The sequence below is a fragment of the Brienomyrus brachyistius genome, chromosome 13, assembly GCF_023856365.1.
Source record: "Brienomyrus brachyistius isolate T26 chromosome 13, BBRACH_0.4, whole genome shotgun sequence".
Taxonomy (NCBI): Eukaryota; Metazoa; Chordata; class Actinopteri; order Osteoglossiformes; family Mormyridae; genus Brienomyrus; species Brienomyrus brachyistius.
This window is the reverse complement of record NC_064545.1, coordinates 14,217,842-14,230,951: the sequence shown is the minus strand read 5'-3', so window position 1 is coordinate 14,230,951 and position 13,110 is coordinate 14,217,842. Positions and strand designations below refer to the sequence as shown.

The following is a 13,110-nucleotide window of genomic DNA, read 5'->3' as shown; positions in this document are numbered from 1 at the left end:
TTACGCAGCATTTGGGACTAATCTGCTCCCCCTCCTCTGCCAAAAAAAATCTCTTTTATCAATCCTGGAGAGAGAGAACAAGCTCAGACACAGAGGAGGACAGTGAATCAGAAGGAAGGAGATCCATGGTGAAAATCTAACCATCCATTGGCTCACATGTCAATAGAGATCCTGGGAAACAGGCAGGCGAACAGCTGACTGTTCTGCAAGAGGAGGTGGAAATCCGCAGTCCCGCATCCCTACGGAAAGGAAGATCCACCAAGCTGTAGAACGCTGACATTAACTTCCTTCTTGATCCAAAGTATATTGTGAGGATCCACTTTCAGCTGCTTGTTGGTATATAGGGTAACTGAAGACCACGCCCTTGAGTTGTCCAGCATGCCATCACCAAGTGTAGGGAGCAGAGACACAGGTGACCATAGCGGTAAGTTCTACCACCATTCTGGGCCTAGGTATCACCTGTGAGCATGTCAGTCAATTTGATTTGACACCAATTCTCTGTTAAATTTTGAATGTTATTTGGATATATTTTCATTACCTTTAGTATTACCCTTTAGATATTTATCTTTCATTTGCGAGACCTTATTGCACTGCCTCAGGACTGAATAAGTGTGCATTTCACTACACGTTGTACTTGTATAACTGTATGTGACAAATACAGTTAACTCAGTAATTTATCATGCATTGTCTCTTGATTTCTCTCACATGATTTTGACCCTCAGCATGGATTTTATGCTTGATATATTGCAGTTGCAATACATATAATAATATTATTATAAAGTATTCATCTGTCTTCTTTAACTACTTATCCAGTACAAAGATGTCACAGCATAAGGAGACAGGGTGACATTCTGGAGTGAATGCTGGTTTTTATTATAACTATCGAATAGCATGTTAATATTATTTTAAAGACATATCCTGTATCTTTTGTATAAAATTGATGTAATGAAAGCTTGTGTTTAAATGTGTTATTCTATTAGGGAAATGCATTCTATTCTATGGTTGTAAAAGCACATTTTCATGAATCAAATTAATGGATGGGAGTAATTAGAGAAGTAACTAAAGGTTAGATACACATTAATCTACATTCAGCTATATTCTTACATTCATGCTGAATCAGTCATTGGCCTTTCGGTACTGAAAGTAAAGCAGTAATGTTCCTAATTGTGATTTGTGATACCAGGATGACAGAATAAACATGCATGTAGATCACAGGAGCGTTTTTCCCTAAACCTGTATTGGGTGGGATGGGGGGCACAGGCAGGAGCTCATCTCCAGAGGGTCTCCCTGGACCAGGCCTGCTGTGTAAGGTGTGTGGAGACACCAGTAGTGGAAGGCATTATGGCATCTATGCCTGCAATGGCTGCAGTGGCTTCTTCAAGCGCAGCGTAAGGCGAAGACTTGTCTACAGGTGAGCGGATGGCAATCAAAGTCCCTTGGAAGAAAGCCTGTGTGTGTCAACCTGATTCCTGTTGTAGGAACACTTAGAAAGATTGAAGCTTACTTAAACTTGACTCGTGGTTTCTTCGATGGGTCATTTTAAGGCGTTTCCCGCTCTGAAGCAGTCTAATGGTCAGGCGTGGATCCACTTCCATTGGGAAGTTCAGGATCAGTGTTTCTTCCCCAACCCTGACATCATATAGTCTATAAAACAGGGGTACAAAACCCACCGGTCTATTTTGACATGTTTACAAGTCAATTGCAGGAGAAGATTAATGGATACCGCTGTGTTTCATTGGAGACCCACCAGTGGACTGCGATCAGTCCCCCCTGCTGATTGCGTTCTCGCTATTCCTGTAGGTGTCAAGCCAGTACAGGAATGTGCCCTGTGGACAAGGCTCATCGGAACCAGTGTCAAGCCTGCCGGCTCAAGAAGTGCCTGCAAGCCGGCATGAAGAAAGATGGTGAGACAAGAAAAACAAAACCATGTACAGCTACTATGGGCAGCTATGGGCACCATTTTTCAGGGTAATATTAGAGTAATATTGAAATAAAGTGGCCTGAATGATTTGCCTGGAAGGCAGGAATGAATAGCTATCTGGCATTGAAAAGAATTGTATGGTTACCCTGTGAAAAACACCCTTGGATGGATTAGCTGCATTGTCAGGAGTCAATGGAAGGGCTACTGTAGCACATATTACAGGAGTAATGAGTCATGACACACCGGGCATAGAGCAATCCCAGAGCCATGCCACTGGTGACACTGACACCTGTCCCCCCCCCCCACAGCTGTGCAGAATGAGAGGCAGCCGCGGAGCACGGCACAGATACACTTGGAGGCCATGGACCTGGGCCAGAAGCACCTGGATACCACGAGGGAACAGAACTCCTCTGCTTGTCCTAATTCCTCTGACTGGTCTAATGGTGACAGCCCATCATCCCCCATTGTGGCATCTGCCCGGCCCCATGCCGACAGCTCTGCCAGCTGCCCGGGTAACACCCAGTACTGCCTCAACACCCAGAATGGCCACCGCTTCATGGCCAGCCTGATGACTGCGGAGACGTGTGCGAAACTGGAGCCTGAGGAAGGTGAGATCAAGTCATGCAGTTGTAACAAGCAAGCATCACTGATGCATTATTAGAGTTTCTGGCAGCACTCCAATGTTTTTTATACTTAATATTCTCTGTTACTCACGTGTCCATATCTCTGTGCTGACTATCAACATCGCAGTGGATGAGCCCATCAATGTCACCACTAATGAGCCGGAGAGGGAATCGCCAGAACACCACATGTCCCTGTGTCCGAGCAGCAGCAGCCCTGAGGACGCCCACGAGATGTCCGCACGCCTGCTCTTCGTGTCAGTCAAGTGGGCAAAGAACTTGCCTGTTTTTGCCAGCCTGCCCTTCCGGGACCAGGTGGGACACGGAGCAGTAGGCGGGATTCTGCTGAGCACCCACTCCCCCTTTCAGCAGCAGAAAGCAAATTTGGTCAATTAATTTTCTCTGATCAAAATAATCATTGATGACGAATTCAGCCAGGATGTTATTGCATATCAAATCTCTGTTGCTTCCTGCATTAAGAGGAACAAGAAAAAGGGAATTTCTAGGTTATCAGATATTAGCTGTGAGGACGTTCAGTTGATGCATATTTGCCAGAGAGGACAGCGGGATTTGACAGTTGCCCTTTTGTCCACAGGTGATCCTACTGGAGGAAGCTTGGAGCGAACTGTTCTTGCTCTGTGCTGCCCAGTGGTCTCTGCCCCTGGAGAGCTGCCCTCTGCTCTCACTGCCTGACCTTTCATCCCCGCTGTTGGGCAGGGCCAGCTATCCTGGCGCTGATCTCTACTTGCTGGGAGACATCTTTAAACGTTTCAAGGTCCTTGCGGTTGACCCCACTGAGTTTGCTTGCCTCAAGGCTATTATCCTCTTTAAGCCAGGTGGGTCCAAATGCAGGTCTAGTGAGCAATTACTCACTGCCATTATTACTCAAGCTAGCATCTAGTAGCCTTACATTGTGTAAGCCGGTGGACTGAACTGGCATGTTGTTCTCCATGGGGCAGACACTGGAGGTCTGAAAGACCCAGAGCAAGTCGAATACCTTCAGGATCAGTCACTGGTGATGCTGAGTCAGCACGTCCACTCACACTACCCCACCAATCCATCCAGGTAACTAAATCAAATCATGTTGTCATCACTTCACACAAATGAAATAAAATTCTAATTCTTTATAGCATCGGACAGCTAGAAATAAGAGTAGTGAAAAAAAATAAAATTATGATAAAAATACACAATGACAGTGCACATGGTTCAAGTAAACAGTGGTGTGAGACATTGTAGTGAAAATATGCAGAGACCTAATATCAAGCACTCAGTTAATGAAAAAAGGTTCTACAACATACATTGTTACTGAAGTGAAACTGTCAAAATCTCTCAAAGAGAGCCTGCGTTTAAATTTTGACTTCTGTTTCACAAACTTTTGTTTATTTGTTTCTGGTCATGTTGTCATTTGTGACAGGTACGGCAGACTGCTCCTGCTGCTTTCCTCTCTGCATTTTGTCACATCAGAACGCGTCGAGCTGCTGTTCTTCCACCGGACTATTAGGAACACACCCATGGAGAAGCTGCTATCTGATATGTTCAAGCATTAGATGCCTGGGTGTCTGGACCTGCAGGCAGGGCTGCCATAAAGGGGGGGGGGGGGGGGAGTGAAGATGACTCGACACCCCCGACTGGTAGTAGAGTCTGAGTTGGGGGCCCAATATGACATGTTTACATGGGGCACAAAATCTTTAACTTCGCCCTTACCTGCAGGGTCCATTCCTGTTCAACAGCAGCCTGCACCCACTCAAAGCTCCTCTGTAATGATGGCAAAGCCAGAGAAAAACAACTGAAGAGAAAGGTTAGGGCCATAAATACAGCCCTTTAAATGATAAGTGATACCTTAATTATTCCTTAATCAGATTCAAAGTATCTTCTCCATAGCAAATAATTTAATTTCAATGTATACTTTTAATTAGCCCGATTTAAGACTTTATTCATATTTATATTTTTTTGTTTACTACAGTTCTCACATATTGACATTTTTATAACTTACTAATTACTAACCAATAAGATATGAATATATTTGGTTAATGAATGGGGCTGAAGGAATGACGATGAAATAAAAAAAAACTGGTTCAAACAAACAGTGTTAGTTTGTTGATGCAAAGGCCAAGCTAACATTTAACGTTGGCCCAACGTTGGTAGAACGTCGGACATAACGTCGGCCCAACGTCATTAGCAGACGTTGGCCGGACGTGCATCTGCACATCGGGTTTACGTCAACTCAACGTCTGCAGCGAACGTTGTCCCAGAATAGTGGATGCCAACAGGACCAAATAATGTATCAACACCTTTTTTAGTTATAAATGTGACCCATCACAACAAAACCGGTCATAAGTCGCTCTGAACTTGACCAGGTCAATATAGACTCGTCGTTCAGCTGCCTTTTGTAAGCTTATTGTGAAATAAGAGTGCAACAGATTAACTCGGATTTCACAAATTGCTGTCAAATTCAGTGCGACTTATAACCGGTTTTGTTGTGATAGGTCACAAATAAGGTAAGTGTAAGTGACTAGCTCTACATTTTGAGATACAATCTGCAAATAGGCACAGTTTCAACAGCCAAAATCACAACTTTTTTCAAACATTTGCAACCATGAAATTTTTAAATAAAGGATGGACAGAATATTGCACCAATCTCTACAGGAGTTATACAAAAGTTATTTATAAAGTATAGACTAGATTATAATTTATAGTGAAACTGAAAGTGTGCAACACAAGATTCATCTCTCAAAATTCGAACAGTAATTGTCAATAATTAATTCTTCATTAGATAAAAAATGTTCCAACCTTGAAAAGGATTCAAAACCAAATTGCCTGCTTACCATAATGTAAATTTACTGAAATTTAACTTTATTAGTAGCACCAAAAATAGATAGAAAAAATTAACAACTCCAGATTTGTGAAATATCTAACTTGTCCTAATAAATTAATTGTATCTCCAAAACTATTCACCTCAGCAAAGGCTCATCACGAGACGAGCGAATAACCAGACATGTACTTTCAAAAGGTAAAATAAGATATCTTCTAGGGTAAAGACAGAGTTATCTCTCATCAATTATAGAACTTCATTTGGCAGAAAAATTGTTTGTGTACAAAACCCATAAATGTGCTCTTTACATCTCATCATCACTTTTGTCACTCAAGACAAATAGGATAAGAGGTTTTGGTAATTACTATCGTAGTTTTCATTAGTTTTGTCAACTAGATGTTTCTATTTTTTCTAAGACAGGTCTGTATACTTAGTCTTGGGTTGATAATTAGATTCACTAAACTATTTACCTTCTTCCCTTCAGTAACTCTCAATCTGAAAGAGTCTGCAACTCTTACTATAGCGCCTTTCTTGAATGTACTGACCTTTTAAATCAGTGTTCTTTTAGGATACAGCTGAAAATATACTATTCAACTCAAACCATATGAACAACATGGCAAAAGAATTCAATAATGAACAGTACATTACATAGGATGTTTTTATAATATGATTCAGTTCAATGTTCCGTTCAGTCCTCATCCATTTAATCAATGAGAGGTAATTGCACAATCCTACCACAATATCAGTGAGATAGTCTTCCAGTAGGAAAAATAAAGTTCAAACCGTGTCCCTTCGAGCCGGTTGTGACGTTGTCTCAGCCTCTTAATAGATGACAGAGGGATTGACACAGTGGTTCAGTGGGTAGCATTGCTGCTCAGTTTGGATGTCATTTGCAATATATTATGTATATTTTAACGTTAGATGCATAACTGATGTTTAATTTCACCCGTGTAATATCAAGGTGGTTAGATCGAGTACAACGGCTTTTGGATGATGCGCCCAGGCTGAAGTTCCGAAATACTTCCAGTAACTCCTGAACCAGCAGAGGGCGCTGCCCGTCGTCTCATCCGATAAATCTTTCGTAAACACGGAAGTAACCATTGTGGGAAGAGCGAAGGTTCTGTTATGGTTCAATTCATTATTTAAACTATTTCATTAGTTTAATGCGTTCAAGAAACATTTAATATACATACAGGCCATATATATCCACGTTCAAGTAATGTTTTCCGGGTAAAAAAAAAAGAATAAAAAAAACCCGGTACACTTGACAAGGGCGCCTACGCAGCGTTTCCTCGCCGTCATGCTGTGGAGATCTTCGGGTTGTGAGTACCAAAGCCTCCCGCAGAGCGACTGGAGCTGCGACTCGCATGTTTCTGTGGGCGGCGCCGTACAGTCTCCGTATCTGCGAGGGGGAAACTCGTTTGACTTTGTCCCCAAAATTACGGACGGCGACTTCACAGGTACTGTCTGTGCGTCCCGCAGTTCATTAATGTCGAATTCCCAGCATTGTTCGATCTAGTGAGCCGGACGAGCAGACCGTCGGGGATACTCTGTATGTTTAAGTCGGACTGTAAATAAACAATGTACGATTATGTTGCACAACTTGTATATCCATTGAGAAGTTGTAAAAAAACATCTCCAGTTACCTGCAGTCTCAAGTAGAAACACATACACAACGTAAAAGGAAGCAACGAAATCACTGAATTGTAAATCCTTTTCAGGACATGGACAACTTATAGACCCATAGTCATATGTTTATATATTTGTTAAGTTTAATTTTATAATTTTTTCCACCTCATCTATTATGTATAATTGGTCGCTATATAAATTATTTTTAATGCTTGTTAAGGTTCTGTTGGTTCTGTGTTTCCTCTCGAGACCGATCCCAGGGATGGCTCTCCTGGATGTGCCAGCTGGTGGTCTCCCTTCTGGTCTATGTTTTCGTCTTTTTCATCTTTCCGTTGTCTGCTTGGTTTGTCCTCAAGGTAAGTGTAAGGAATCCACTTCCAGAGTCAATAAACGGTGGTTTATTGAACAGTAAAAATAATATAATGTGATACAGTGTAGACATACACCGGGTATTGAAAGGCAGCTCAAATACAAATTAAGGACAGTTCTTTACCCCCCTTTATATCCCAAAACACCCTCCCCAACAAGGTGCTGTGTGTAGGTGTGATGCGATATCGTGCAACCCTATGGGTAACTGAAATATATATTAAGGTGTCGTTGGCATAGGAATGATAATTAATATTATGTATTATTATTACCTAATGGCAGCTTGTAGAGAGATTATTATTGTGTGGTATTATTTTTGGTTCTCTGCCGTAGGTCGTGCCTAATTACCAGAGGATTGTCATGTTCCGTCTGGGCCGAAGCCGACCCCCAAAGGGGCCTGGCGTGGTCTTGATACTGCCTTTCATTGACCAATGGCAGAGAGTTGATCTTCGCACTAGAGCTTTTAACATCCCGCCTTGCCAGGTAAATGCCCTGGATCTCAGTTCACAATCCCTAAAGAGCAGTGTGACCATGCAGATGCTGTGGTAGCAGGCAGATGTGCCTAGTGGTTTTACATTCTTCTCTTCTGCATCAGGTGGCCACCATGGACGGTGCACTGCTGTCAGTGGGGGCTGATATACAGTTCAGAATATGGAACCCAGTTATGTCTGTGATAGCTGTGCAGGACCTGAATGCCTCCACCCGTCTCACTGCGCAGAACGCTATGACTTGCACGCTTGGCAAAAAGACTGCCAGAGAAGTCCAGCTGGAGAGAGTCAAACTGGGCGAACGTCTTGGGGTCAGAGGGGTTCCTGTACTGCAAACTCCTTAATAGCCGTGTTTATTCTATGTTGTTTAATGACTCAGACTGATGGTCACTGTGGATTACAGATGGATATTAATGACATTACTCGACCTTGGGGACTGGAGGTAGATCGTGTGGAGCTTACAGTGGCATCAGTGCTGCAGGCCCCAGATGTCAGCCAGGCGGGGGGGGTCCTCGTGCCCCCCTTCATACCTGGCTTGGAGGGCCTTGGGCCCCTGCAGGAGATTGCGTCACACTTCCTAAGCAGCACTGGCTTTTCTCAGTCTGGTAAGGGTAACAGGCATCCTCTTTCCGAGATCTGTCCTCGCGTTTTAGTAAGTGAGGAGCCATTGATGTCTCTCTGCAGGGGGTGTTGTGAGCCTGGTGGATGAGCAAGGGTGTCGCAGGCCAGACACGCCTGCACCGCGCACCCTGGAGGAACTACTGGGTGCTGTGGAGCCTCTCCTGTCTGAACGGCTGGTCCGGCAGGTGGGGGCATGCTTCCAGTTCAGCATCAGCCGGAATGATGGCCAAGTCCGGAGCTGCTATGTGGACTTGAGCCACGGTAAGGCTGGACCTGGAAGTCGCTATGAACTAGCAAATAGGGATCCACCTACATGCATATGACTAAAATCCAATTTTGGCAGTTGATGGCCAGTTAATTCATGTTATGTTTGCCCTCAGTGCAACCTGGGGAATGTTTGTCCATGGCCTCCGTTTGTAACCGCTGTTCAGCATCTTCCTGTGTAGTCTTTCACTTGACTAAGTGTCTCCCTGTGGTCCAGGGGCAGGGGCTTTGGGACTGGGGACACCTAACAGGGATCCAGACGTCACCCTGCAGCTGAGTGAGGAAGACCTGCTGGCTTTGTTTGAGGGCAGCCTGCCCCCCTTCCAGGCCTATGCCAATGGGCGGCTGCTGGTGCACGGTGACCTGAGCCTGGCCCTCAAGTTAGAGGAGCTGGTCAAGCTGCTGCGGCCGTAGTGAGGCCCCACTGTGGAGCAGGGATGTGCTCTGGACATCCTCTGCTGTCACGCCGTGCGCTGCTCGTCGCATTTACTGGATACATGCGAAAATGAAAAATTTGACAGGTTTTTTTCTTCTGACAGGTTTTTAAGGACTGTATTGGCTTGTGATTCAGTGTTGTTCATGTCTTGTGTGCAGTGTTTTTTTTTTTTTTTTAATAAACCGAAATTTTATAAGAAGTCTTTATGATATTTATCCTTAAACCTTGCATGAGGGGATGACCAAAGAGGAGGATGTTGGGGCTGGTGTCTGTGTCACAAAACAGGATTTCATGCTTAGCTGGATTAGTTGCTGCATTTAAGGTGCCCTAGCTTAAATGCACGTTATCTTGGTTCACTTATATTTAAGGTAGTCTGGGCTAAATGTGTCAAGTTTTTCGGCTAAGCATGAAATCCTTTGTTATACGGGTCCCTGGTCACCCTGACATGATGAAATTACTAATATGACTTCCACCATCATTTTATGACTAAAATTTGTTGTTAAACATGCACTGCAGGGCATAAAATGTGAGTTCTTGTTTTTTAGATAGTTTAAAATAATTAAATAGTTGTAACTAATTGTTGTAAAATTTGGATAAAATTTGGGGAACACAAGATTAGAGTTATTTTAGCCTTCTGTCCAAGGGCATATCCATGGTATAGATATTGGGGGGTTAAACCTGCTCGGAGCAGGTTTGTTCTATTTAAACAAAGATCAGCTCACACACTTAATCAGTGTCCGTGCATGGAAATCCATTCAGTGATGGCCTCGCCATTCATGGATGAGCGACCAATTGCAATCGGTGCACAAATAATACGAAGGGAATTTCAAATTGAGAGGGTTCTGCATAATCGGCAAGATCCTTTATTGTTGCTGGATGATATTGTTTTTGAAAGACACCGCTTCAGCCGAGATGGAATATTATATCTTAAAGATATATTAGCTCTGTATAAGTCCATATATATAAGTCCAACTATGGGAAGTACCGGCATTAACTCATCCAAAATGAGGCATCTGATCTCGGGTGATTTAAGCAACGTACAGAAAATACCCCCTGATGTCCACATCGTGGGGGAGGGTGAACTTCCAGGAGTGTTCAGTCCGACAACCAGACTTGTCACTCACTAGCTCTAGAAGTAATACATTTACCATAGAGTTCTCTATGATCTAACTACCTCGATGAGACACCACCTGTAGATACTGTCATAATAAACAATAGATGATGCAGCACATCACCTCTGGATGCAAACTGCTGACACAGACTGACTGTACACACATACCAACATCATACAATAATAACTAGCACTATAAAATAAATACACACACACACCATATTACAAATATGAACAGAGTGCTGAGTACACATTACAAGCTGTACTATGACAGTGCCATACTGACAGACCTGACATCACACTGATCGACAAACAGAACAAAAGCACAGACAGACATAGCCATACCAGATGCACACAACCTACAAAGGACACAGATAAAATGTGCAAATACACAAATCAGTGACATGGAAATTATTTTTTTAATTGCCTCTAGAAAATGGACAAACTGGTGATTGTTCCCATTCTTCTTTCCTGCATAGCTATCATCCCTAATACAATATAGGAAAACCTACAAAAACTACATTTACACCAAGCACATACATTATACTACAATAATAAACACAGGCCACATAGTCAGGAAATTCCTTTCACATTTATAAACCGGTCCTGATGTCCTGGCGTTTGCCCATGGGGATATACAAGACGTCATTTCTGCATGATTCCAATCAGTATTTATAGTCAAAATCACCAAATTCGTGGAGCTCAGCTGCAAAGACAGGGAGAGAGAAGCTCAGCTTCCCCTAAGTACCTGGCTGATACTAAGCTAACATTAACTACTGCGGGATCCAGTTACTTATTCTTTTTTCAGGCAGTAAAAAGTCCTGCTTTCCTCACTTTTCAGCTAATTCTTCCTCCATTTCTCACCTCCACCGATTGACCAAATTAAAAAACCCGCCAGATTACCATCACTGCACAGAAAGATGTGCTGGGCGCAACCAAGTGTACAGCTGAAGGGGTGGGGATCACACACTTATGTTTTCCTCAAATATATTAAAAACCAATAGCAAATAAAATAAGCAGATCCGTTGAGAGGGCTTAGACAAAATGTTTCACATATTTTCTCCTGTATATTGGGGGGGGGGGGGGGCAGACTGATATTTGCTCAGTATTATGGGGGACATTACCCCCAAAGAATGCGTGGTTACGCTCGGGTTCCTGACATTGCTGTTGCTGTGTAGTAAAATGAAATATGTATATAGAAGGTTTTTATGGTATAGTTCTATTCTTTACTGGATATTTAGCTGTAGTATTTAAGAAAGTATCACCAGTAATTTTTTGTTGTGGTTTCATTGCAGACTGAAGGATGCTTCCCCAAGCCCTGCCCTCTCAAGGCTAGTGTGTGTTTAGTTTGTCTGTTCACTGCACATGGTCACTCAATCGCTGACGGAGGGATTGTCCTTCCATCTCTGTTTGGGGAGAAAACACTCCAATGCCAAGGTCTCTCTACTCCCCTGTCAGTCCGGCCTTGTTCAGCCTTATCTCAGAAAGATTTTCCCTGCAGGTGCAAAGGGATGGTAGTATAAATCTAGAAATTCATTATCTTAATTTTATCTGGGATAGTTAATATTTAGCTGTCAAGTAATTATATGAAAAATATGACTAGCCGTTTTGTCAAAAGTCATCTCTTTGTTGTTGAATTTTTATGTTACTCTGCAAAGTTTATACCATAACTGTAGTGTTTCTGTTCAAAAATTCTGAGCCCATCTGCCCTGTTTTGGTAATCACTGAAACACCTGAAGCACTACATTTACCTCTTCTTACATTGCACTGCTGTTTGTCCTGTTGTCCCCCATATATCCAACCCTCTGTGTTAGGTTGAAGAAACTGTTATTAATCATTTGTTATCATTTCTGTATAATCAGCAATGAGTGTAAATATGTATATACATTATTTTGTTTTCCTTTAATGTCATATTTTAGATTATATTAGTTTACACGTATCCTGAGCACGTGTTTAAATAGTTGTCCACCTGAGTAAAACCAGAACTTCTTACTCTCACAGTCCTTTCTTTGTTCACACTCCAAGACCCCTGCCCCCCATTGACTATAAATAAAGGTGCCAAGGGGAACCTTTATTTATGTTAAGTTCTGGTTTTACTCAGGTGGAAGGAAAACAAAATAATGTATATACATATTTACACTCATTGCTGATTATACAGAAATGATAACAAATGATTAATAACAGTTTCTTCAACCTAACACTCTGCCACTCTGGCCCAAGAATGTCACTTGAAATACGCAAATCTGGAAAAACACAAAGAATGCTTAATGCAGAGTGAATGTGCCACTAGTAACATTTTCAAGTTATAACCTACGGAACAGTGAAGGAATAATGATGAAGGTTTATTTTTCCCCGAGGGGGGGTTGGGTATCTTTTGCATATGGCATAATTTTTAGCAAGTCATGGAAAATTGTTTAAATCTTCTTGTTGGCGTCAAACTATAATGTCAAATCTGCCAGTTTAGCAATTTCAAAACCTCCACCCCAGTATTTGCGGTAACCATCTAATATACCGGTTTATTTGCTGAGTCAGCCAGTACCACACCATGATTGGCTAATCAATACCTCAAGTTAATTACATAATTAAGTTTGTGAACTGGTAGTGAAATTTAAGAAAGAAATGGAATGGCTGAGGTGCCTCAGAGGAGAGGTTTGGGAACCCAAGTCGTGTTCTTCCAGCCAGCCAACAAAATCTCAGTTCTTTTTCTGAGAACCAGTACAGTTGCTGAAGGGGGTTGTCTAATCCTGTGTTTTCTAAATAATAAGGAAAAAATAAAACCAGAGAAGAGAGAGACAATCATGAATGTATGATTAGGCTAAATGTCTCCCAAGGTCTTGGGCAA

General features: G+C 42.4%; 2 protein-coding genes across 2 annotated transcripts; both read left to right on the top strand.

The window, feature by feature from the left end:
- The first annotated feature begins 108 nt into the window (after window positions 1–108).
- On the top strand, window positions 109–4,111 carry LOC125706297 (photoreceptor-specific nuclear receptor-like). The gene is made up of 9 exons (XM_048972936.1): window positions 109–424; window positions 1,261–1,411; window positions 1,801–1,904; window positions 2,230–2,287; window positions 2,357–2,529; window positions 2,672–2,856; window positions 3,137–3,377; window positions 3,501–3,606; window positions 3,956–4,111. The coding sequence occupies exons 1-9, from the start codon at window positions 379–381 to the stop codon at window positions 4,086–4,088; spliced, it is 1,197 nt and encodes a 398-aa protein (XP_048828893.1). The 5' UTR covers window positions 109–378; the 3' UTR covers window positions 4,089–4,111.
- A 2,310-nt stretch (window positions 4,112–6,421) lies between these two features.
- Window positions 6,422–9,338, top strand: stoml1 (stomatin (EPB72)-like 1). The gene is made up of 7 exons (XM_048973263.1): window positions 6,422–6,813; window positions 7,232–7,338; window positions 7,682–7,831; window positions 7,944–8,147; window positions 8,240–8,441; window positions 8,521–8,718; window positions 8,939–9,338. Exons 1-7 carry the CDS (start codon window positions 6,654–6,656, stop codon window positions 9,133–9,135), a joined length of 1,218 nt encoding a protein of 405 aa, XP_048829220.1. The 5' UTR covers window positions 6,422–6,653; the 3' UTR covers window positions 9,136–9,338.
- The last annotated feature ends 3,772 nt before the right edge of the window (window positions 9,339–13,110 follow it).